The following is a 25,050-nucleotide window of genomic DNA, read 5'->3' as shown; positions in this document are numbered from 1 at the left end:
AAAGAGCGTAGGACCAACAGGAGAGAAATGGCGAGCGAAAAAGCACCTGCTGAAAAATGTCGAAAATTCAGGTTCTGGTTTTTTGGCCGTAACTTCTGATGCGTTGATCGCAGCGTATTGGGACTGCGCCCAATCGATTTCTCTCGCAAAATTACGTCCGATCAGTGCTACAGTTAATTGTTTCCAGCACTTTTCAAAATCGCGAAAGTTTTCGCTAAAAAAACAAAGGGGTTAGCATTACTTTTTTTTTGGGCAAAAAACTTTTGGTCTCAGATTCGATTTAAACGACCCTTATCTGACCAACTGGACCCTCAGGAACTCAGAAATCGCAGCGAAAAGAGCGTAAGACCAACAGGAGAGAAATGGCGAGCGAAAAAGGACCTGCTGAAAAATGTCGAAAATTCAGGTTCTGGTTTTTTGGCCGTAACTTCTGATGCGTTGATCGCAGCGTATTGGGACTGCGCCCAATCGATTTCTCTCGCAAAATGACGTCCGATCAGTGCTCCAGTTAATTGTTTCCAGCACTTTTCAAATTCGCGAAAATTTTGGCCAAAAATGGCAAGGGGTTAGCCTTACTTTTTTTTTGGGCAAAAAACTTTTGGTCCCAGATTCTATTTAAACGACCCTCATCTGACCAATTGGACCCTCGGTAACTCAGAAATCGCAGCGAAAAGCGCGTAGGACCAACAGGTGAGAAATGGCGAACGAAAAAGCACCTGCTGAAAAATGTCGAAAAAACAGGTTTTAGTTTTTTGGCTGTAACTTTTGATGCGTTGATCGCAGCGTATTGGGACTGCGCCCAATCGATTTCTTTCGCAAAATTACGTCCGATCAGTGCTACAGTTATTTGATTCCAGCACTTTTCAGAATCGCGAAAATTTTTGCCAAAAACACAAAGGGGTTAGCCTTACTTTTTTTTTGAGCAAAAAACTTTTGGCCTCAGATTCGATTTAAACGACCCTTATCTAACCAATCGGACCCTCCGGAACTCAGAAATCGCAGCGAAAAGAGCGTAGGACCAACAGGAGAGAAATGGCGAGCGAAAAAGCACCTGCTGAAAAATGTCGAAAATTCAGGTTCTGGTTTTTTGGCCGTAACTTCTGATGCGTTGATCGCAGCGTATTGGGACTGCGCCCAATCGATTTCTCTCGCAAAATTACGTCCGATCAGTGCTACAGTTAATTGTTTCCAGCACTTTTCAAAATCGCGAAAATTTTCGCTAAAAAAACAAAGGGGTTAGCCTTACTTTTTTTTTGGGCAAAAAACTTTTGGTCTCAGATTCGATTTAAACGACCCTCATCTGACCAACTGGACCTTCAGGAACTCAGAAATCGCAGCGAAAAGAGCGTAAGACCAACAGGAGAGAAATGGCGAACGAAAAAGCACCTGCTGAAAAATGTCGAAGAAACGGGTTTTCGTTTTTTGGCTGTAACTTTTGATGCGTTGATCGCAGCGTATTGGGACTGCGCCCAATCGATTTCTTTCGCAAAATTACGTCCGATCAGTGCTACAGTTATTTGATTCCAGCACTTTTCAGAATCGCGAAAATTTTTGCCAAAAACACAAAGGGGTTAGCCTTACTTTTTTTTTGAGCAAAAAACTTTTGGTCTCAGATTCGATTCAAACGACCCTTATCTAACCAATTGGACCCTCCGGAACTCAGAAATCGCAGCGAAACGAGCGTAGGACCAACAGGAGAGAAATGGCGAGCGAAATAGCACCTGCTGAAAAATGTCGAAAATTCGGGTTCTGGTTTTTTGGCTGTAACTTCTGATGCGTTGATCGCAGCGTATTGGGACTGCGCCCAATCGATTTCTCTCGCAAAATTACGTCCGATCAGTGCTACAATTATTTGATTCCAGCACTTTTCAGAATTGCGAAAATTTTCGCCAAAAATGGTAAGGGGTTAGCCTTACTGTTTTTTTGAGCAAAAAACTTTTGGCCTCAGATTCGATTTAAACGACCCTTATCTAACCAATCGGACCCTCCGGAACTCAGAAATCGCAGCGAAAAGAGCGTAGGACCAACAGGAGAGAAATGGCGAGCGAAAAAGCACCTGCTGAAAAATGTCGAAAATTCAGGTTCTGGTTTTTTGGCCGTAACTTCTGATGCGTTGATCGCAGCGTATTGGGACTGCGCCCAATCGATTTCTCTCGCAAAATTACGTCCGATCAGTGCTACAGTTAATTGTTTCCAGCACTTTTTAAAATCGCGAAAATTTTCGCCAAAAATGGTAAGGGGTTAGCCTTACTTTTTTTTTGGGCAAAAAACTTTTGGTCTCAGATTCGATTCAAACGACCCTTATCTAACCAATTGGACCCCCCGGAACTCAGAAATCGCAGCGAAAAGAGCGTAGGACCAACAGGAGAGAAATGGCGAGCGAAAAAGCACCTGCTGAAAAATGTCGAAAATTCGGGTTCTGGTTTTTTGGCTGTAACTTCTGATGCGTTGATCGCAGCGTATTGGGACTGCGCCCAATCGATTTCTCTCGCAAAATTACGTCCGATCAGTGCTACAATTATTTGATTCCAGCACTTTTCAGAATCGCGAAAATTTTCGCCAAAAATGGTAAGGGGTTAGCCTTACTGTTTTTTTGAGCAAAAAACTTTTGGCCTCAGATTCGATTTAAACGACCCTTATCCAACCAATCGGACCCTCCGGAACTCAGAAATCGCAGCGAAAAGAGCGTAGGACCAACAGGAGAGAAATGGCGAGCGAAAAAGGACCTGCTGAAAAATGTCGAAAATTCAGGTTCTGGTTTTTTGGCTGTAACTTCTGATGCGTTGATCGCAGCGTATTGGGACTGCGCCCAATCGATTTCTCTCGCAAAATTACGTCCGATCAGTGCTCCAGTTAATTGTTTCCAGCACTTTTCAAATTCGCGAAAATTTTGGCCAAAAATGGCAAGGGGTTAGCCTTACTTTTTTTTTGGGCAAAAAACTTTTGGTCCCAGATTCGATTTAAACGACCCTCATCTGACCAATTGGACCCTCGGTAACTCAGAAATCGCAGCGAAAAGCGCGTAGGACCAACAGGTGAGAAATGGCGAACGAAAAAGCACCTACTGAAAAATGTCGAAAAAACGGGTTTTCGTTTTTTGGCTGTAACTTTTGATGCGTTGATCGCAGCGTATTGGGACTGCGCCCAATCGATTTCTGTCGCAAAATTACGTCCGATCAGTGCTACAGTTATTTGATTCCAGCACTTTTCAGAATCGCGAAAATTTTTGCCAAAAACACAAAGGGGTTAGCCTTACTTTTTTTTTGAGCAAAAAACTTTTGGTCTCAGATTCGATTCAAACGACCCTTATCTAACCAATTGGACCCTCCGGAACTCAGAAATCGCAGCGAAAAGAGCGTAGGACCAACAGGAGAGAAATGGCGAGCGAAAAAGCACCTGCTGAAAAATGTCGAAAATTCAGGTTCTGGTTTTTTGGCTGTAACTTCTGATGCGTTGATCGCAGCGTATTGGGACTGCACCCAATCGATTTCTCTCGCAAAATTACGTCGGAGTAGTGCATGAAAGAATTTATTCCGGCACTTTTCAAAATGGCGAAAATTTTCGCCAAAAATGCAAACGGGTTAGCCTTACTTTTATTTCATTTTTGGAGCCGAAAATTTTTGGTCTCCGATTTGATTTAAATGACCCTTACCTGACTTATTGGACCCCCAGGAACTCGGAAAACGTAGCGAAAACAGCGTGGGATCAACAGGAGAGAAATTACGAAGGAAAAAGCACCCGCTGAAAAATGTCGAAAAAACGGGTTCTCGTTTTCTGGCTGTAACTTTTGTTGCGTTGCTCGCAGCGTATTGGGACTGCGCCCAATCGATTCCTCTTGCAAAATTACGTCGGAATAGTGCATGAAAGAATTTATTCCGGCACTTTTTAAAATCGCGATAATTTTCGCCAAAAATGCAAAGGGCCTAACTTTTTTTTCATTTTTGGAGCCGAAAATTTTTGGTCTCAGATTCGATTTAAATGACCCTTTACTGACTAATTAGACCCCCAGGAACTCGGAAAACGCAGCGAAAACAGCGTGGGATCAACAGCAGAGTAATTGCGAAGGAAAAAGCACCTGCTGAAAAATGTCGAAAACACAGGTTCTCGTTTTTTGGCCGTAACTTCTGATGCGTTGATCGCAGAGTATTGGGACTGCGCCGAATCGATTTCTCTCGCAAAATTACGTCGGAATAGTGCCAGAAAGAATTTATTCCAGCACTTTTCAAAATCGCGAAAATTTCCGACAAAAATGCCAAAGGGTCAGTCATACGTTTTCATTGGTAATAACTTTTTTCGGAGCCATAACTATTTCTCACCAAGTTGGTTATCAATTTTCTGTCACAACTCATCTGACCCTCAGAAATGCGAAATAGCCAAGTAGAACATATTAAGTTCAACCGCCGAAAAAATGTAACACAAGTTCAGGTATTGATTTCAACTTTTGAACCATCGATTGCAGCGACCACTGACTAGTCACCACCGATTTTCGTTAAATCAACCCGCGATTTGATACCAGTGCTTACCCATCGTAAGTCAGTCTTGTTCACATCGTATACGTGAACAATGGCCCTGCTGTTTTCGCTTTGTCGACCTTATCAATTTTCGGGTTTCTTTATTTTTCGAAATTTTCCAGAAATAGTTACAGTACATTGTGAAGTGAAAATTGTTTTTAATTAGTTTCATCTGACAAGATTGAACGAGGACAATCTATAAATTCAAATTCGGAGTCAAATTAATTACCAACAGTAATAGAAAATAACATCAAATTATATGGATAATATATTTCATAACAAACTTGCACAATAATTGATAATACGCATCCATGAGGTAGAAATATTCAGTGATCCATGTGAGACAAATATTCTTATATATATATCTTCGCTGTAATATCTATCATAGTCTAAAAAATCAGTCTTACAAATAATACAACAGCTGTTGTTAAGGCAGTATCATTCACTTATAACTATTTACTTTTGTTTCATAATTTATTTATCGTAAGCAAATTAAGTAAATATGGTAGTGTCTCATAAGGCATCGTTGTTCTTGCAAGTAACGATATTGTGGCCAACCTCATTGTTGATACAACCTTAACGTTTATATGAGAATATAATAAAAACATACAATGCTATTTCAATCTAAGGCTTTGTCTGTTCCAAATCTGGTGTGATATTCACAAATTTTTTTTTTTTCTAATAAAATATATATAGATACCCATACATACGGTGCGATGGCTGGGCCACATCAACACTTAAAGCACTCATTTATTTTAATAGCGAAAAATGATTAGACATAAATTTGTCGAAATTATCATAAAATAAAGAAAAAAAATATAACAATATGGAAACAATATTTCTACAGCCGATCCTTCTTATGTGTCCTCCAAAACAGTTCTACAATTATTGTTATGCACTATTATGAACAAAAGATGTCACTACGATTACTGGCAAATTAATACATTTTTATTTCTTTTTGCTTTTTTTTAATCGACAAACTATTTTTGTTTTCCATTCCTACAAATCTGATTGAATATTCTGTAACTGGTAAGTGTGAAAGTACAAAAATGAGAAGCACAGTATCATGTGAAGACGAGAGACAAATCACATTTCCAGGTACTTTAACAATAGCTTGATTGTGAATCAATATTCTATGGGTTAAAACTATTTTGCACATGAGTATATGGAATGCCCAATAATCGTGTAAAACATTACAGTGTAGGCTTGTACGTCATTGTAATCTATATAGGTGTATTAGTTATTATTGGAAAACTAAGATTTTAATGAAATAGAGGGCAATTTATGATATCCTCCATGCAGTTGTGGCCAATATTTTACGAGTGAACACTGTGTCTGTATAATTTTACGCCAAATTTTGTGTACGTATGATAAATTTTTTTGTTACATGTAAAGGTAGGACTTAATATATGAATTGTACAAAGCGGCTGTGTAATTACTAATTCAGACTTTTAAAGAACTATGCACGCGTCTTTACGCGTATAAATGTTTCTCAGTATATTTCTAGATATCTACCTGTGTATACACCTATGTATAATTTATATACATACACATGCTTATTACATTTATTTATTTGCGTATGTGTGTATATATTTATATATATATCGGTAGATATCTATACTAAAATGAATTAGATTCGATTTAATATTTCTATATATATATATATATATATATATTCTATATATATATATACCCGTAGATATCCGTACATGTATGAATTAGATTCGATTTTATGGCATTAGTCTCCTAAGGCATTTCCTCATGATTAAATACAACATGCTTCGCTGTGTCGACACGCAGCTTCAGCACAGTATCAGGTACTAGTGCCGAATTTTATGAAAACACACAATGTATCTTTTGTCATAAGCCGTTGGACGGCTATGATAAGGCAACTACAGTGATATACTGTGTATATTATTATTATAATTAATAATATTAAAAAAAAAATTAATAATAATAATAATAATAATAATAATAATAATCGTAGCAGTAATAATAAAAATAATAATAATAACAATCATAGTAGCAATAATAATAGAATAAAAAGAGTGATAATAATAATAATAATAATAATAATAATAATATTAATGAAAGTTGATACTAGCGTACAATATAATAATATAGTATTTATAACTTATAATATAATATATATGTATAATAATATATGATGTAATTAGCGTGTTTAACATGAGGATTGTCGAGTTGGTATCATGTATTCGGTAGATCAGTCTTATGTTAAAGTACAACATATCCGTATTGTACAATGAGGTAGGTCGTTCTATTATATTATGTAGATATGTTTGAGCAATATTGCAGCTGTTTCCCAGGGCCAAGGTCTGTAGAGATAATAATCTATTCTTATTTATATAACAAATTAACAGCGGTATCTCAGTCATCAACGAAATTGTTCAATGTATAGTGTATATAATAAATTCACGTCCTATGGCTAGCATTTAATGCCAAGTAAGGATATTTTGAAAATGTGAAAATAATATACATCTTCCCCAATATACCATAACGTAACTCAATTCTACTATGCTCGTTTAAGAATTTATTCTTATCTTAAATTACTACTATATGTTAATCGATTGCAAATAAAAATGGATCACAACAATATAAAATAAGTGTAAATATGGTCGCTGGTCCAAAAATTTACAGAGCATGGCACGATAATGAGGGATTAATTTTTTCGTAATATTAATATCGGCTGAATACTCATACAAATTTTGGACAAGCATATTATATTTTCAGTCTCATGAAATTGCGACGCATAGTCAGTCTTATTGAAGCTACTACCAGGAATAATCACCACGTTTCATTGATTCTCTTTTTTTTTCTCTTCGTAACGTTCACATTATATAGTACGGATCGGTGAATACGAATGCTTATAGCATTAGTTACATGCGTCGCATGACTATTGGTATGCAGCTAACGATTAATCCCTGAATTTATCTTTGTAACTAAATGAAACAAAAATTGACAACAACGACAACGTTAGTAATTAGTTACGATCAGAGTTATTTGGAGTATCCTGTTCTTCCTCCTTGACTATTAACGGTGGTACTATTACTCGAATCTCTGGCTTTCGGTTCACCGACAAATCTTCTACTTGATCTTCTGTAGTCGGCTGTTGCTGCTGCTGCTGCTGTTGTTGGTGCTGTTGAGACATTGAGTGAACGGCTGGGCTCGGACTGCGAAGTGTCATTTCTATCATAGTTTCTCGTTCAACGGTGTCTCGACCCTCTATGAAACTTGGATCGAGCATCGACCCAGGATTATTCCCTATTCCTGCGCTACTGTTTTCATTTTCACTTTCTGACAATCCACCGCTGTAAATGGTTCCATTTGCATTACCACCTATACCATATGGAAAACAAGCCCCGCTTCCATTAGAGCCACGTTTGAAAGGTCTTGATGTGGTTATTCCCAATTTTTTGACTTTGTCGTACAGGGTGCGCGATGGTACACCATATTTTCGAGCCGCTTGCAGGGCACTCATTCCCGATCTGACCGCTTCTATCGCTGACATTATGTCGTTCCTTGTGTATTGTTTGTAACGTTTCCATTCAGGTTTTTGTGTCGGAACGTAATTGACTATTCCTAAAATGATTACACAAAACAAAATTACAATCTTGATAACAAAGAATATAAACACGTGATAAATATCTATCAACCTTCCGGCTATTTACTAGCTGTAACAGCAACTCTCAAGTGCATTCAGCACTCTTGCAAAATCGTTGAGTTATCTTCTGACATAATCTCTAGTACAGCTTACAATTATTTCAAAATCATCAATACCATTGTAAAATCCACCCCCTGAAGCTAATCGTGTTTGTACAATCATATTCGACAGATCCTAATCCCATTCCAACGCAGAAGCTCCATGATCATATTTCTCAATCTCACCTCGGTTTGTTTCTCCTGCAAAGGATTGTGGCGAAGGCTTTTCATCTTCATCCATTAGCGATATGTCTGTGTAAGGACTGTGAACAGCCTCGCTCTGTGAAAGATCGTTACTGTTGCGCCTGTCCATGTCATTGGCCGAGCCGTTGCTATGGGTGCGAGAGTGGCTTTCGTGACTGTCTGGATGTAACAGGGGTACACCCCCTTGGGAGCTGTCTGCATGCCCTTGTCCAAGTACGGTTCTCAGGATCGGTGTATCACGGTTAATAAGCATATTTGACATTTTTTTTCGTTTTAGAGGTGACGAGTCTGACCCGTTGTCGTACGAGCCACCCAACATGGACGAATGCTGGGCATGGGGGGGTGGCGGATGGCCGGATGACGGATGTTGGGCCAGCGGCAGCCCTGACAATGCCCACATCGGCATAGACAGCCTTCCCTGTCCTCTGTCTACGGGCGATTTGCCGTACTGACTGTAAGGGGTGCCGGTAGAGTGAGGTGGCGAGATCTGGCCACTACTGTGAGCCGCGCTGCTTGTAGTGCTAGTCGTTATTGCCGGAGGCGACGGGGCTGTGGTTTCACCTTCCTCCCTTCTACCCTGTGAGCCATTTTCTTCTACCAGTCCTTTAACCTTGAGTGCTTCGGCCACCTTCAGCAAACCGCCAAGCTGTTCCTGAGCAACGTTTACTTCGCCACGATACATGTACTCCAGAATTGCTTTTATCTCGATATATTTAACATCTTTTAGCACGACTACAGGATGTTTACACGGTAGATCAATGAAGAGAGTTTGGAAGTACGAGGAGCACGCCGCCAGAACCATTCTGTGACATTTGACCGATGCACCGCCATCCACTGCTAACGTGACATCGGTGAAAGCCTCGTTTTGCAACAGCTCGTCGAACACTGTCAGTAAGTTTGATCTGTGATTGTTCCAGCGCAGGCAGTACTGTTGAGTTGCAGTCCCCATTACAGTATTTTTTTTTAATCCTAGACAAAGAAAAATAGACAAATGTTTATTTTGGACTGTTGATATTTTTGGCTATTTGAATAAACATGAATCGTAACTACAAAATTAGAATTTGATCTACAATAATTTTATATCTTCAGGAGTTGCACATTAATATTTTCCATGCATGCATTTACACATGCATGGTACATGGCATCTGTATACCCAAAGATATGTAATGAATGTAATATGAATATATCGAATTTACCCCAAGCAATATCAATGAAAATGTATTCTAAATTAAAGCGAAAAAACGTATCGCATGGAGCGACTTGAGCACGAATACAAAATTCGCGTGCAGTTATAATTCTCAGTTTATGACGTACGTGTATATACATATTATATATATATATATAATATATATAAACGTATAATATGTAACGTATATATATAAGAGTATAATATGTAACCGTCCATAGTACCGCAGTTTTACAATTTAGCTTGTGACGTATAAGTTCAAGTCAAATGAAAATATCTACATATTTGTATTTCTACATGCGGCATATCGATTTCTACACGATATGAGAAGGCGAAAATATTTGCTCGACACCGACAAAACGAATTGTATAAAAGTATAATGCAGTGCATAATTCCAGTACCGCGCAAATTTAAATCAAAATTAAACGCCCAGAAGCATGGGGAACATTTATTGTTAGTTAAATTGTCATATATATAGCTTTTAGTAACAGGCGTGACATATTTGGATTAGAAACGAATCCCGCAGTAACCGCATCGACCAAGAATATAAGAATCTGCGTCATTGTGCAGGCATTCTCTTAGCGTACGATTCAAAGTCCTGACATATACGTGACTCGAATAAACCATTTTTGTCGCGATTTCCCGGACCGTCGTTTATGTTCAATAACAGTATTTCTTGTTTCTGTTTATTAAACACATATGTCAATGTATAAGTACACATGTTAACCGTCAATTATCCGATTAGTCGTATGATAAGGTATAAGCTGATACAACGAAAACTGCATCAGTCGTTATACGTACTCTGAGCACACTATGCGTGAAAAACACGACTGCATATTGTACAGGAATGATTAATTATACCGAGAGCAGACGATTTATTAACTGAAATTGATGTGCAGACCGATAATTATCACGAGTTTGTAAAATAAAAGGCCAATGTATAGGTATACTTTTCGCAGCTGTAGAGCATGCGCATGGCGACTCGTGCGCGCATATCCTGTATATACGCTATACTTGACACAAAACGCAAATTTTTATCCTTCGTTAATTAGATATTATCGTGTCCGATAATTCATCAATTTCATCGATTTAACACGATATTTGTCATTCGACATTAATGAAAGTTGAACGAAATTTCGACGAATACTTCGTTGCTAACGAATATTGTAATACCGCGTAAGTATACAATGCGCGCAAATTACCCGCGGATTACAAATTAATAGTATACGTGACTTTCTTGAGGACGAAGCGAATGTAAAAAAAAAAAACAATACTAGAAAAGGCAATGTAACGTGTAAATTTAAGTAATGAAACATTTTTCGTTGACTAATGTCTACCGAAGCAGCGCAATAATAGATTAAAAATTAATTACGGCTCGAGTGATTAGCCGTGAATATTGTACGCCAAATATTATAAGAACTACACGATATCCGTTGTATGTTAAAAGTACACAGACGAGAAGTAAAAAATTTAACACTATCACAAAGTGCGTCAATGTTATTTGAAAAAGTCACTTACTTGATGTGATAAGTGCGGAATGTATGCAGTTTTTCAAATATAGCTGTATTTACGACATGCACACTATAAAGTATACGCATATATATATACGTATAAATGAATATGTATATGCATACGTATAATAAGTATATATATAGATACGAAGGCGCGCGCGCGCTCGTGTGTTTGTAATCGTGTGTGTATATGTATATAAAAAAAAAAAAAAAAAAAGATAACAATTGATATAACTGATATTAACAATAACCGGATATCACTTGTAAATTCGCGATGGATGCATGTTTGTTTAATTTCGAGTGTTTTGTCGATGAGCGCGAACGGAACGATCACTTAAATGCCACATTTAGAGACTGAAGCCTGCGTTGCGTTCAGGATGCGATAGAGGAAGGCACGGCTCTCGCTCGACGCACTCATGCGCACTTTTTTCACGCACGCACTCTCGGCTGCACGGCACGCACTGTCTCTATAAAACACCCGCACGAATTCTGAAAAGAGGTTGGACGAAAACGGAACCCTCTCTCTAGCCGGTGCCCTATGCCTAGGCTATCGTGCCTATGGTGTTTGGCCCGAGAGCTCGCTAGAGTGGCGCGGAGCGGAGCGGAATGAACCAAACCAAAGTGGAATGAGTGAGGACGGACGTCGTGGTCGTGGTCGTGGTCGTGATCGTGGTCGTGGTCGCGGTCGTCGTCCCCGTCCCCGTCGTCCACGTCCTCTTCATCCTCGTCCTCCTCCTCCTCCACCTCCTCCTCCCCCTCCGCCTCCTCCTCCTCCTCCTCCTCCTCCTCCTCCTCCTCCTCCTCCTCCTCCTCCTCCTCTTCGTCGTTACTGCAGTTGTATCGTCGTGCGTACGTCGCGCGTACGTCGTCCTTCGTCCTTGGTCCTTGGTCCTTCGTCCTGCCAGAAGTTCCTCCTCCAGCTCCTGCAGACCGTACTGCCCCAAGTCGGCGGGTATACTCTCGTAATATAGGGGTGGCCCGCGCGGTCTGCCGTCGCTCGCACGCCCGCAGACGTAGACGTAGACGTAGCCGCAGACGTGGAGAATCCAGCCATACATGCAGCGGCAGTCTCGTCTATCGGCGGACCCTCGAGCTCCCCCTCACGCATTAGAGCCAAGGTGCAGCCTCACTACTACCATCAACGCCGCTTTCCTGCCGGTGCCCCATCCCGTCGTAACAAGGGTGATGCCCTCCCTGGCTGTCGGGCGGGCGGCAGGAAGGGGGGGAGGGTTGCAACTTGCGAGTCAACTCGATAAACTTTCGTATACGAACGGCGGAGAGAGACAGAGAGAGAGAGAGAGACGGAGTATAGGCTAGATGTGGATAGGTCGTCACCACGCCCAGGTTCACATTATAAGCTTCGCGCGGTTGTCGCGGTACCGGATTCTTCGATTTTCGAACTTTATAGGCGTTAGTTGCGTCTGGGAAGAAAGGATTGAAGAGATGGAAGAAAAAAAAAAAACATAACACGAAGATTCAAACTTTTAAATGTTTCCCGCCAATTTTCTTGCCCAATAGCTATATTCTCAATACAAAATTTACACACCCGGGTGTGAAATAAAATTGTAATTTACAGACTTGTATTCACTGCTGAGTAAGATACTTCTATCGATTAATTTAAATTGAAAAATGGATTATACTTTCAAAAATATAATTTAAACGGGTAAATGTGAACGGTTGCTTTGAGAACGTTTAAAATGTTGCATGCAAAACGCCATTTACATTTTGAATGTCTACTTTCAATTAAACGAATTTCAAATATTACCCAGCAACGGTTGTATTCCCTGCATTTGTTCGCGGTTAACTGCATTCGCTAAGAATATAATACTATTTTTATTCGACGAATTTATATCGGTCAGATATTACAAACGTGCGCCAAAAGCATACGTCGTGTTCGATCGTGCTGGTTGAATCGAACATCACCGGTATATTTTTATTATACGAAGATGAAAAATACATGCATAAGCGCTAATATGAAATCCAAATATCAATTACGCAATATTTGCACTTGTCGTTTAAGCCCTGGTTACACTTTTTGCCTTCTATTATGACACTAACAATGTGTCAGCAGGTAGCTCGTAATCGATTTAGGGCGAAAGCGGTCAATGGCCTTGCAATGCGGTAAATAGATGTATAGTATATATATATATAGTATATACTATGTATATATGTATATATATATAGGTATAGAAGGTATACGTGCAAGAATACCCAACAGCCAGGCACCCTCGGTGCCTTAGAAATAGGGCTTACCGTGTTTATTCCATCAGGGGCTTCTTCTTCTCGGGTCTTATACCTACAACCGATCTTGTAAGATTATTTCGGATATCTATCGCGTTGCTGCAATTTATTATCGAGATTCAAATGCATAAACATACCTCCGTCAAAAGTAAAACAATTATTCAAATAAATATAAGGTACTGAAACGAATGTCGCACCGATAGAAAATTCGACCGTCATTCCGTATTTTAGGATATAACTATACAAGTGAGGACAAATAATTATTGTTTGGCCGTTGCTGTTCAAGCGTTGAAATATGATGAAATATAAATTCGTACCAAGTACAAACATAAACTATATACGTTACGAAGCCCGTATTATATACTTTTGTACCATGGGTATGCACTATAAACAGTATCGCGGATGATGGCCGCGTGTGCTTGTGAACACGCATGAGAACGACATCGACGTTCATCGAAATGATACGCATAATCGAGACGCATACGATGCTATCGCGATGAGCAAACATCAGTTTCCCTGCTCTACTTCGTCTCTTTGTGATACATGTATATATATATATACAACTAACTATAGATAGTGCAGAACACCGCGACACTCGTGCACACTGTTGATATACCAGACACGGAGTATCTGACATACAGGTATATACTGTATAGTGTATAATAAGTAAAATACGTGTTCGTGGAACATCAATTTTCAATTTTCAGTTGCTGTAGGCACCTTTCGAGCTACCTACGCACGATGAAACACGATTGTGTTTGCGTACGCATATTTCTAGCCTCGTTCTCTGTCTATCCTTACAGTCGTAATCACGATTATATATATATATATATATATCTCTCTCTCTGGATGTAATTCAAACTTTCCCTAAAACTTGCTCTGCCATTCTGAACGGTTAAATTCGTTTTCCGCGTGCATTTGCTTGTCATTCTCACACGCTGGTAAAATTTCATAGATATCTTTCGGTAAATACGTATGTGAATGTCATGTGTAAGAGATATTTTGTTTAGTCGAATACTAATCGGCACAGTACATGTCCGCAGGCGGTAGATAAGATCAAGCCGAGTTCGAACGCGGGTTCCGTCTAAGCAAATTTCCTTCGAAGAAAAATGCGGTCTATGTCAATCATGTTGCGCACGTAGTACAACTATATAAATATAAGGATATAATTATTAAGCACAACGTACGTTATTCGCATCGGTAATTATATCGCGTTGTTTAAACAGAAATTGCAAACGACCAAAAAAAAAACACGACAGTTGCGCGTAATTCTTACCGTAACGATCGATGCAACCACGATTCACCATCGTTTGATCCATTCCCACATTGCACTTATAATAATAATTCACGCTCACATAATCGCATCAATGTACATACAATACGGGCGTCTCGTATGTATGTATAATAAGGGCCACTGTAGCGTTGATCTCGCTTATGCGACTAAAGCGAGTGTCTGCCACGCAGTGTCTTTGATCCCTTGACATTACTGCCCTACGGCATATCTTTATACGATGATACGGTATGTGAACCCACTCTCGGTAACGCAAGGCAGCCTTTCAATTGTCCTCCGCATGTATAAAAATGAAAGTATACATATATGTATACATTATAATGTTGATCTCGCGTAATTTGTTGCGCCGGAAATGCAGGCTAGAGATAGTGGTTTGCATTCTAACCGCGCTGATAATTCAAATGGACGGTAGACAAAGATAGATAAAGAGAGACAGAGATATATGGAAAGAGAGAGATAGAGAGAGAGCGAGAGAGAGAAATTGTCGGCAAAAATTTCGCAACACTTTCCGTTAGATACGTTCGTAAGGCGAGTGTTGCATTTCCTGGCAGAAAGTTGACGGTTCTATTATTATAATTAGCGGGTTGTGAAACATCGTTCAAATTTCGACTACTCGAACGTTACATGTGCGGGCTACAGGCTGCATTAGTGATTGCAGCTTGCGGCTCTGTTGAGTCGCCCACCATTCCGAATGATTCCGCATATATTTCTCGATAAACGAGGTGGTCAATTAGGCGAACGTGATTCCTGTTCACATCCTCGTACTTAAACTCAAGGCAAAATGGCATGTACGACAAAAGTTTTAATTACGCCATCTAAATGGGCCGCGAATGAGAATATACCTATGAGCAAGAAAAAAATAACCAAGAAACTCGTATATCATACGGACGTATAACGCGCATCGTTGCCTGTACGAAATACGTTCGTACAATTGTCAATTCAATCGTGTAACATAACATACATATACGTATATGGTTAACCGCCTATATGTAATATACGAATAGAATTATATTATACGAGTAAAAATCAACCAGCTAGATGACTATTGAATTTTGTATTCCGGACGTGGGGAATGAAACAACAGCTGTTCTTGCCATGAATTTTCTAATTCGCCTCGCTGCTTCTGCAATATTACATAACGGTGTTTTAGGCGTGTGAAGGTTGTTGGGTAAGCGCATATGCCGGCAGACCAAGCAAACGAAACACCTCGTCGCACCGCCGTACCGTAAAAAACACACACACATAGGTTGCATAATATAGGTGCAGTTTTCGAGAGGGTGTGCGTCTGTCTGGTTCGTTCGCTTAACAAAGAAACGACAGGTATTCCGTTATCTGGACCGAGAAAAGGAGCCCAAATTCTATAGAAAGATTTCGCATCTATTATGTCCGTCGAGCCTTTTTTTTTTTTTTTTTTTCATCCAACCCTCGATGAATTTAGCAGAGAACCGAACTATAATATTATACGTATGTATATACGTATATACATCTACGCTACTGCAGCGGTACAATGCCCGCAGCACAATTTATCACACCGTTTTTAATGGACACAACTGCCCAAATGTTAAAAACCATAATAAAGATACAAGATTCCACTAAAAAGTTTCGCCGACGTGGAGGTCAGGTTACGAAACGTCATTCAACACATCGGCTCCGTATTATTTATATTTCGGTTCTGACTTCCGATATATGCGAATTAATACTTTTCATTCGCAGCTTCGGAGAGGGGGGGGGGGGGGGGGGAGAGCCGTTGAATTTTTTTCAACAACCATAAGAGACGGACTTGAAAGACATATGTGTACAACTATAAACAAGTCCCGTAAAAAAATTCACGATACATAACACAACACATATACGTCACAATACGCGCGTATAAATGTAGAATCTTGTACGAACTACCAAAATTTTTTCGTAGCGAGTCAAACCGCTATAACGTATATACGTATAAAATCTATGTGCATGTATTTTTTCTCATTCTTTTTTTTCATTCAGGCAAGATAGTTGTAATCAAAGAATTTGGTGTGTCGACTTCAAGCAGTTACGTATGCAGGAGTGCATATATGTATATACACATATATAGCAATACACAGCACGGCTGGCAGACATCGCTGGCATATAGGAACGAATGGATCATGGCTAGGCGAAGCAAACGAACGAGCAAGCAGCCATGCAGCTAGTGAGCCAGCCAGCCAGCCAAAGCAGCAGAAGCAGCAGCGTCGGCCGGTTGCAATAAAAAATAAGCGACAAATCCCCCCCCCCCCTCCTCCCCCCTTCCCCACCGCCAGACTGACTCGCCGGCCCTAGTCGCCCTCTTACCTCCCTATGGCGCGGGCGGAAGGGAGGGCGGGAGGGTGGGAGGTTTATCTGCATTAGACTCGTGTTAGAAGGCCGGCAACCGCAAACCGGTCCTGATCATGTGGAATGTTAGCCCTAGCACTGTTGCCACATGTATGCGCATGATTTTCTGAAACTGCATCACCCGGTCTACGTAGATTTTCTCCACGTCAACGAAATACAGGAATATGTATATACATACATACAGTAGATACGTATATAATCGAGTACGTGTCGTGTAATGTATACTCGCCATTTCTATAACGCGATCACCCGGTGAAACTCCACACGTGTGTACCAGTTATATTCATTCAGCGGTGATCGCAAGAAGATACGGGGCTTATAGTCACTTGGCAACTTTGAGAAGCTGCATGCAATTTTCCAACCAGCCCCCAACCATTTACAACTTATCCGCTACTCGCTACTGGGTGTAATTGACCGCCGTACGCACCGCCGTAACCATACCGGTTTCTATTCGCAACGGTTCCCGGTTCAACGACTTTTGCAAAGTAGAAAAACTCTAGCACGTATTTCGAGTTCCATTGATCGAGATTTAAAGAAAATGAAAAACACGTACTCGTTTCGTTATACATCACTTTTCGTTAAGCCTCGCAGTGTGATATGATTTCATTCTCTCGCCGTTAAAACGGAGGCTGGGACATTTAAACGGACAGTCATTCACATTTCGTGAGGCGACGACGTCATTCAAAATAGCACATTTTTCTACTATCGATACTTATTGACAGAATATTTCCTCTATTTTTCGTCGGAGATACTTGTTCGATATACATGCCATATATATACATATATATAAAAATAATAATAATAATAATAATAGTAAAACGAAAGAATATACGCAACTCCTCGAAACACGTATATATATATTCTTTCGTTTTACTATTATTTTTTTTTTTTGTTCAGCGTGCGACTCAACCCCATGCAGTTCCTTTTTCCTATCACGATGTCAACTTCCGACAAGTCACGAGTGTACCGAGTTGACCGCAAAGAATCACACTTTATCATCTATCAGAGACGCGAACGAAAATGGAAATATTGACAATGCGGATGAAACTTTCTTACTGTTTTAATTATTTTCATCGACCGACGTACTCACCGCGGTACACGGATGAAGACGTTGCACGGTCCGCAGGTCTGCGTGTCGTGGCCGTGGGTCGATACGGATAAATTAAATGTAGGAGAATTATTGGCGAGGCTTAGCGATCAGGCGAGTATTGTAGTATATTTAACGGTAAGAAGAAATTGTACATCGCGAGACCAGTTGGTATAAATACAGAAAGAGCGCGGTAACAGGTGCTGCACAGGAAACACGCCGGCATTGTTGGTCTCAAGGCCACGCAGCTATAAAACCCTTCTATCGCATAAGAGCGTAAAAAAAGAGTGAGAAAAGAGGGAGGGTGACCTTGGCAAGTAGGGTTGTCCATAACTAGCCTAGCTATAGCCCTGCACCGCAGCGCACCATCGTCTAGCTCCGATAGACGCCCGCCATACCTAACAGACGAAATGCGCTTGCCCTGGGCACAGCTACTCCTCACCTCCTCCTCCTACTTTGCCACCTTGGCCTCCTCCCTCTCCCTCTCCACCGACACCATGTTCCTCCCGTCTAGCCAGTCTAGGGCTCGCGCTCCGTGCTGGTCCTAGATCAAGTTAGCAGCAGCAGCTAGTCCGCGCCCTATACTCGCATGCCATGCGTATACTGACATACATAGTACCACACATCCAGGGTCGTCCAGCGAATAAATGTACAGGGCCGAGAAACGCGATTGCGTCGAAAGTCTTTAAAAGTGTGCGTGTCATTTTTCTCCTAGGTATATGTGTGTACATATATATATATATATATATATATACACATACGAGAAACACGTATAGAGTAACTTTTATGTGTGTAGGTACGATGCATGTGTACCTAAAGGTACGCACGTACACTCGTAGGCGTCATGTTGGCGTGCCCGATTTCAAACTGACCCCAAAAAACACCGTCGACGCGACGAAGTACCTACATTATACGCTTCGTGCGCATAATCATCGTCACTGTTCGAGACTTTTTAGCAAAATTTGTGTAGAGTACGTTTATTATTACGTTACACCATGCAACGGAGTACGACACCGTCTGTTTATGTGCACAACATCTATTCACGGTTTTCTTGTCTAGTTGCTGCTCCGCGTGTATATCAGTAGTGTGTACATGTACAATTAGGTAGCTGGATGCACGTAAATGCACGCGTCGCGATTATACGTATAAGCGCAAAGTGCGCGCGTGCACATGTCGCGATGTACTCGGCGAAGAAGGGCCTGAATTTCGTAATAACGCGCGATTAATTATTCGTCAGTATTATGCACACATTGCGCAGGTGTATGCGTACAACGCATGGCACATTTTGTGGCTAACTTTGCCTATCGCGTGCGCGCGTGTAATGTATGTATGGATGTGCGAGGTCGACGCCATTTTATATTCACAGTGGAGAACCACATCGCCTTTGATAGGCGTTCTTGCACGCGCGAGGGCCCGGCAGTTGCTTATCGCGCGAATTTTAGGTCAGAATATTATAACGTAATCGATATATTGCACGGTTGCGCAAAGCCCTTCGATCAATGACAGCCGTATAATTCTCATTCCGAGACTTTGAGGTAGCGTTAAAATCAACCAAATATACGAAGGACCGAGACTACGATGTAATAAACCTCTGTATTGAAATTCGATGATTTATCCGAAAACTTTACATACATAAACTGCAACGGCGAGCCTTGGGTTCATCTTAATGCTAGTTTAAAGAATTTTAAATTTATAGTATACATGCAACTACGTGCAGTGTAGCCCTTGGATATCGTCTCGAACAAAAATCTATGTACATATTATAAGAGAAATTCATGATTTAAGTTGTGCAGTTTTCATTAAAAAACTGCAATAGATTTCCGCATATCTATGTTTTAGATCTTTAATTTACAACGACGCTCATAAATCATACTAATAGCTGTTCAAGTATACAGTCTAATATCGGCTATAAATATGCGTACGCGGAATATATAAACCATTCTTACTTGAAAGCTAATTATGTCCGATCGGCGAAAAATTAAAGCCAAAGCGATATCGTGGCTCATATATAGTTGGCTATTGAAAAATTGTACGCCCCTGCAAGCGTATAAACATAAGCACACGTAAAATTTATACAGCGCATCGGTTGTGCAGTCGCGCCAGTCGCGCTAGACGTATCCCAAAACTTCTACAATCGCCCGCGAACCTTAACGAACAAGAATAAGCCACCGCGCGCGGCGCATAGATGCGTGCATCGTGCGGCCACGAGATTTTCCCTCCTTATTTTTCTCCCTCCCTCTCTGTCTCTCTCTCTCTTTCTGCGGCGACGTATCTACTGCACTATTTGGCGCTCGCTCGCACAGCAGCAGCAGCAACGGCAACAGCAGCAGCAACAGCAGCAACGGCGGCAACAGCAGCGACGACGACAGCAGCGGGCTCGTTTAACTTCGCCCATCTAACCGCCCTTTACTCGGTGCAGGACTGACTGTTCCCACACTATAGCTGACTGCCCGCTGGTACATTATGATGGGTCTTATTGCGGCGAAACCCTCCACCATCCACAGCTCTACCTGCATAACAGGTTATTCCGTATGTGTGTACTTGTCTGTGTTTTTTAAAGGATTTATAAAAAGGATTAGACGCTCGAACCCGGCAGTATTTTTATTTGCAAGTCCGCAACCCTGTCACGGTAATTCGCATTCGTCCTCCACCTAACCCTTCCCAGCCCGTGAGATTTTTACAACACTTATTTGTTGCATGTCTATTCGCGCCAAATATTACAGTCACTAAAACCGACCCTTGTCAACTCCTACTGGAAACGTCAAACTGTGCATTTATATCTCGTTTCAGATATTACTTTACTGCCTCGAACTTACAAAGAGCGGAAATTGCAAGCGGCTTAAGGATTTTTTATCTTTACAGGCCTCGTGAGGAAAATATATATATATTTTTTTTCTGTCGCCGGTGGATTCTCTAATTGTTCTTTTATCTCTAATTGGCCGTAGAGAGATATATCGTAGTCAAGGTTTGCGACCGTTTTAATCTTGGACAGCTAAATTTCCTCATGGAAGTTGACCGTTTTCTCAACGTTTATACCACGACAAAAATTCCGTACATTCGTTAATTTGAGAGAAAACTTGTGTGCCCGCCAAAATACCCGATTCGTTGCATCGACGATCAGTTATGAAACAGGGCGTTAAATTTTCGGAAAGAAATATTTCAGGTAGTACATATCGTATGTCATTCCACGAACACTGCTTTAGCATCTATATATTATATGGTGTACACCTATAGGTTTACATGCAGGCATATACAAGGGGTACGGGACTTGGGAACATCCGTAGGGAGTGGCTACGCCCTATAATAAATGAACATTTTAAAAGTGCTGCCGCTCTATGAGTTCTATCTTATTGAGAATATGGCGATTATACGGTTACGCGTAAAATACCTGTATACATGTAAATGCAGCGAAGGTGTAAGCACTGTAAGTATTACACATATGATATGTACAGACTTTTTATGTGCATGCAGCCATTTTTCGAGGCACAGCGGTCATTTGTGCGTTTTCTCGTTTTCCGTTTATTTGATTAAACCTAATTCTGACATTTTAAATCGCTAATTATAACTAATATTGACCAAAGATTTTTCCAGCAGTCTCACCGTCGGTGTTCAAGCACTCTGACGATTTCGGGTTGCGATATTTCTGCTCGACATATAATTTGATTGCAAAGCCTCCGTTATGCCGGAGTAACGCACCAGAGGCATACAATTCTATTTTATCGGAAGCTATTTTAAAGCGCCGCGCTACCAGAAATGAGTTCGAACTTTTTCCAAAATTCTGCTCAACGCGTACATACGTTAGACATAGAATATTTAACTTCATATACCGCTTCTGCTGCTGAGACATGCGAATATCAAAGATCGTGAATTGTGGTGAAATTTTTTTCCGAAATTTTATTTGTTATCCCCATAGTTAACACTAAAGGAATGCGTATACGGTCATCATGGGTCGAAAAATATAAAATTGATTGATTAAAAATTATGCACAATAAACGAATTGCACATTTTATGGAATATGCATTTGTTACTTCCATACGGCACAATAATTATTACATAACAGTTGTCACCCGCCCTGATCGCTATTCTGACGCAATGCGCGTTCTAATTTGTAGTCCGTTAAACGCCGAATGAGATTAATCAGTTTTCAGAAATATAGCTGATCATTAAAATATTTCGACATAGTTTTTTTCATATTCGTAATCATCCCTTTTAGGAGTGAAAGCCATGTAGACTAGATACGAAAATCAAATCCACTTTTAGAATAGTGAAAAATTTGAATCAACTTGTGTAATTCCGCCTAAAGGGACGTAACCCGCAATACACGAATGCATCGCATTTGCAGTAGCGTAATACATTAAATATTTTAATTTCAAAAGTTGTTTAATAATGTATAAATATTTTGTTACCTTGTTTACGATCATAAGTACGAAGTGTTTTCATCTAAAATTAATTGTTACATACCTATATTGTTTTAATGTTGTGTTGAAATTTTTACCTTCGAAATAGGGTCAGTGCCTGGTATTTGTTAATTTATAATTATGTCGATATTTGACAGGTTAAAAAGAGATTCAAATAATAACAGATGATAGCTGAACATACGATAAACTTATGGTTAAATATAACTGACATGTGTACAATAACGTTGACTAGTTGAGTTATACCAAATTATGTTCAACACGAGGACGTTAACCATTAAACTTGTCTGCGTAATTAAAATGATGCATGAATTTATTTTGGCAACCAGATAATAATATACGATGCTAAAAGCAGACGTGGGATGGTCAAGAATTTGAAATCCAGTAGTGATTCACTTCAGCGGGCCTGTTCTTACTGCACGGATAACCTTTCTCCGATCAATCGTCAAGGGAAGAAAAAAGCAAGGATCTCACGTTTTCAAAATAAAATTACATACTTCAACTTTCTCACAGTCTAATTCAAAAATACTAGCTTTCAAGATGTATCAGGAAGTTGAACAAAGCTATCCAAACCAGTGACATTGCCAATTCACAGACGTAACTGAAATGAATATTTTTCCGGGTGTAAACGGTACCTGAACTACGTTTTACCATGCAGCTACAAAGTATTTTCCAGCAATCGATTGACAGTTGGCCGTAACCCTCTTAGCATGGCTGGTACATCTATGCACGCATACCACTGCACTTGGTCTTCCCTGCCACCGACATCCAAGTTAGTTCAGAAGTGACCTGTGTCCTTGATTCGTTATATCTCCATTGTGTTAAAGTTTCAAGCTACCACATAAATTACATACACATTGCGCAATCATCTTTGAAATTTACCGTTTATCATAGATAACCAATGCAAGTGATATTATTCAGAACACATTTAGAATGCTATCTCATACTTTTCTTATGCTGGCTCTGTCTGAACAGTTTTATCGTCCATCGTTGGATCTTTATCCAGAGAACCATACTTATTAGCTATATCGAGTATTTCTCGCAAAACAGTATTCTCTTCCTTAAGCCGAGAATAAACTTCCTTCCCTCTTATATCATTCTCTTCATCGATCGCAGCTGCAGTTTTCATCACTGCCGCCATCTCGTTGATCTTTTCCGCTTGGCTGGTGATTAACTGTTGGAACAACGTCAGATATTTAGATAATATTATATGGAAATTGCATTGTTTATTAACCAATGCAGATTCATCAGTGAGTTTTTTCTTTTATATCAAACTTACCTGAGTATACTTTGAATTGTGGAAAGATGTAAAATCCACCTTGCAACGGCGAATCAAAGACGATGTCTGTTCTCTGTATTTTGACATTATTAATTCAAGAGCATTCTGATGATCCTCTAAAGCATTTTTTAATTCTTTATTCTCTGCTTGAATTTCACGCAGATACTTATTCTCTTGTTGAATTCCAGCAATCAATTGTAAGTGAGGTCTATGGTGTGCTTCCGAGTTAAGGATTTCAACTTCCTCTTGATACTAAATGTCGAAAAAAAGATATTACAGTAAAAAGAATGTGCTTCATAAGTAAATGTAAAAGTGTACTATCTTCACCATTAAGTTTTCAATTGTAATTTACTAACTTGTTTCATACTGTCGATTTGGCTGCATACTGATTGTATATCTGATATTAAATTATCCGTATTATTTTCTTGATCCGAAATACGTCCCACTAGCTTTTCAGCATCCAACATAATTTGTTGAAAAGTTATCGACATCTATAACACATATATAACAAAAACTTAACAGAGAAAGCGAATTACAATTCGTACATTTAACACAATAGCAATTTGATTGTTACGAATGACTTTCATGTAGATATTATCGAAAAATTTTCAGCTTATAATTTGAGGCCTCACAAAGTACGATTTGATTGAAACATAGCTGTAATTCTTTTGCCGAGTTCACATATGATTGCTATACCTACACCAGTACGTAAACTAAAACCGTATGACGCGATATTTTGACGGATAGGTTAAGTTAGGTTAAGTTGGATTAATACGGGTAAGATGTGTTTCTCTCACTCTTCTAAACTATTAGTCGCCTAAGTTGACAGCAAGAACAGTTGAATTAAAAGATTTATTAGGTTTCGCTATAGTTTCAACCATTTGTTGAAAATAAGTTATTGAACAAATTCGAAGATACGTGAATAATGGTGCGACAAGAAGAAAAAACTCCAAAAACTGCCAGCAACATCGACATGGAACATGAATTAGACAATAGTCATAGAGTTAGAAACTCCGTCCCGTCCGTGAAAAATATTTCTCTATAATGCTGGCATTGCGGAATGCATATTTATTCGCTATTCTTTGAAATGTCGATAACTTACCACACAATTATTGTCACACACTGCACGCGACCGTTATACGGCTGGCTCCCTTTGAAGCAGAGACTCTAGTACAGAGTGGTTACCCAATGGTTCAGTTTGCCCATTCGCTTTAGGCAGGCGCCGAAAGTTGAAACTAACGCAGAATGTT

At 39.9% G+C, this 25,050-nt stretch overlaps 2 protein-coding genes across 5 annotated transcripts; both read right to left on the bottom strand.

Annotated features, from left to right (window-relative positions):
• Positions 1-7,280: 7,280 nt before the first annotated feature.
• LOC107225401 (protein tramtrack, beta isoform) lies at positions 7,281-11,130 on the bottom strand. Its single transcript, XM_015665855.2, has 3 exons — positions 9,632-11,130; positions 8,418-9,404; positions 7,281-8,111 (listed from the first exon to the last, which is right to left on the bottom strand). Exons 1-3 carry the CDS (start codon positions 9,759-9,761, stop codon positions 7,513-7,515), a joined length of 1,716 nt encoding a protein of 571 aa, XP_015521341.2. The 5' UTR covers positions 9,762-11,130; the 3' UTR covers positions 7,281-7,512.
• A 10,302-nt stretch (positions 11,131-21,432) lies between these two features.
• LOC107225417 (FGFR1 oncogene partner 2 homolog) lies at positions 21,433-25,041 on the bottom strand. 4 transcript variants are annotated; one of them, XM_046742648.1, is made up of 5 exons: positions 24,903-25,041; positions 24,157-24,291; positions 23,801-24,052; positions 23,469-23,695; positions 21,433-23,355 (listed from the first exon to the last, which is right to left on the bottom strand). In XM_046742648.1, the coding sequence occupies exons 2-4, from the start codon at positions 24,289-24,291 to the stop codon at positions 23,474-23,476; spliced, it is 609 nt and encodes a 202-aa protein (XP_046598604.1). In that variant the 5' UTR covers positions 24,903-25,041; the 3' UTR covers positions 21,433-23,355; positions 23,469-23,473. The 4 variants fall into 4 exon arrangements, with proteins under 4 accessions (XP_046598604.1, XP_015521367.1, XP_046598605.1 ...); XM_015665881.2 differs by lacking the exon at positions 24,903-25,041 and adding an exon at positions 24,598-24,746; XM_046742649.1 differs by lacking the exon at positions 24,903-25,041 and adding an exon at positions 24,501-24,731.
• Positions 25,042-25,050: the final 9 nt, after the last annotated feature.

Source organism: Neodiprion lecontei, chromosome 6 (genome assembly GCF_021901455.1).
Source record: "Neodiprion lecontei isolate iyNeoLeco1 chromosome 6, iyNeoLeco1.1, whole genome shotgun sequence".
NCBI classification, from domain to species: Eukaryota; Metazoa; Arthropoda; class Insecta; order Hymenoptera; family Diprionidae; genus Neodiprion; species Neodiprion lecontei.
This window is presented reverse-complemented; position numbering and strand designations above follow the sequence as displayed.

Bases quoted from the DNA above. Each gene is read 5' to 3' on its own strand.
- LOC107225401 (XM_015665855.2), bottom strand. From the start codon at position 9,761: ATGTATATACACGTACGTCATAAACTGAGAATTATAACTGCACGCGAA. The intron at 9,405-9,631 runs GTAAATTCGATA...TTCTTTGTCTAG, and splicing joins TTTCATTGATATTGCTTGGG to GATTAAAAAAAAATACTGTA. The intron at 8,112-8,417 runs GTGAGATTGAGA...TAATCATTTTAG, and splicing joins TGCAGGAGAAACAAACCGAG to GAATAGTCAATTACGTTCCG.
- LOC107225417 (XM_046742648.1), bottom strand. From the start codon at position 24,291: ATGTCGATAACTTTTCAACAAATTATGTTGGATGCTGAAAAGCTAGTG. The intron at 24,053-24,156 runs GTTAGTAAATTA...TTCGACATTTAG, and splicing joins AAATCGACAGTATGAAACAA to TATCAAGAGGAAGTTGAAAT. The intron at 23,696-23,800 runs GTAAGTTTGATA...TTGTTCCAACAG, and splicing joins ACAATTCAAAGTATACTCAG to TTAATCACCAGCCAAGCGGA.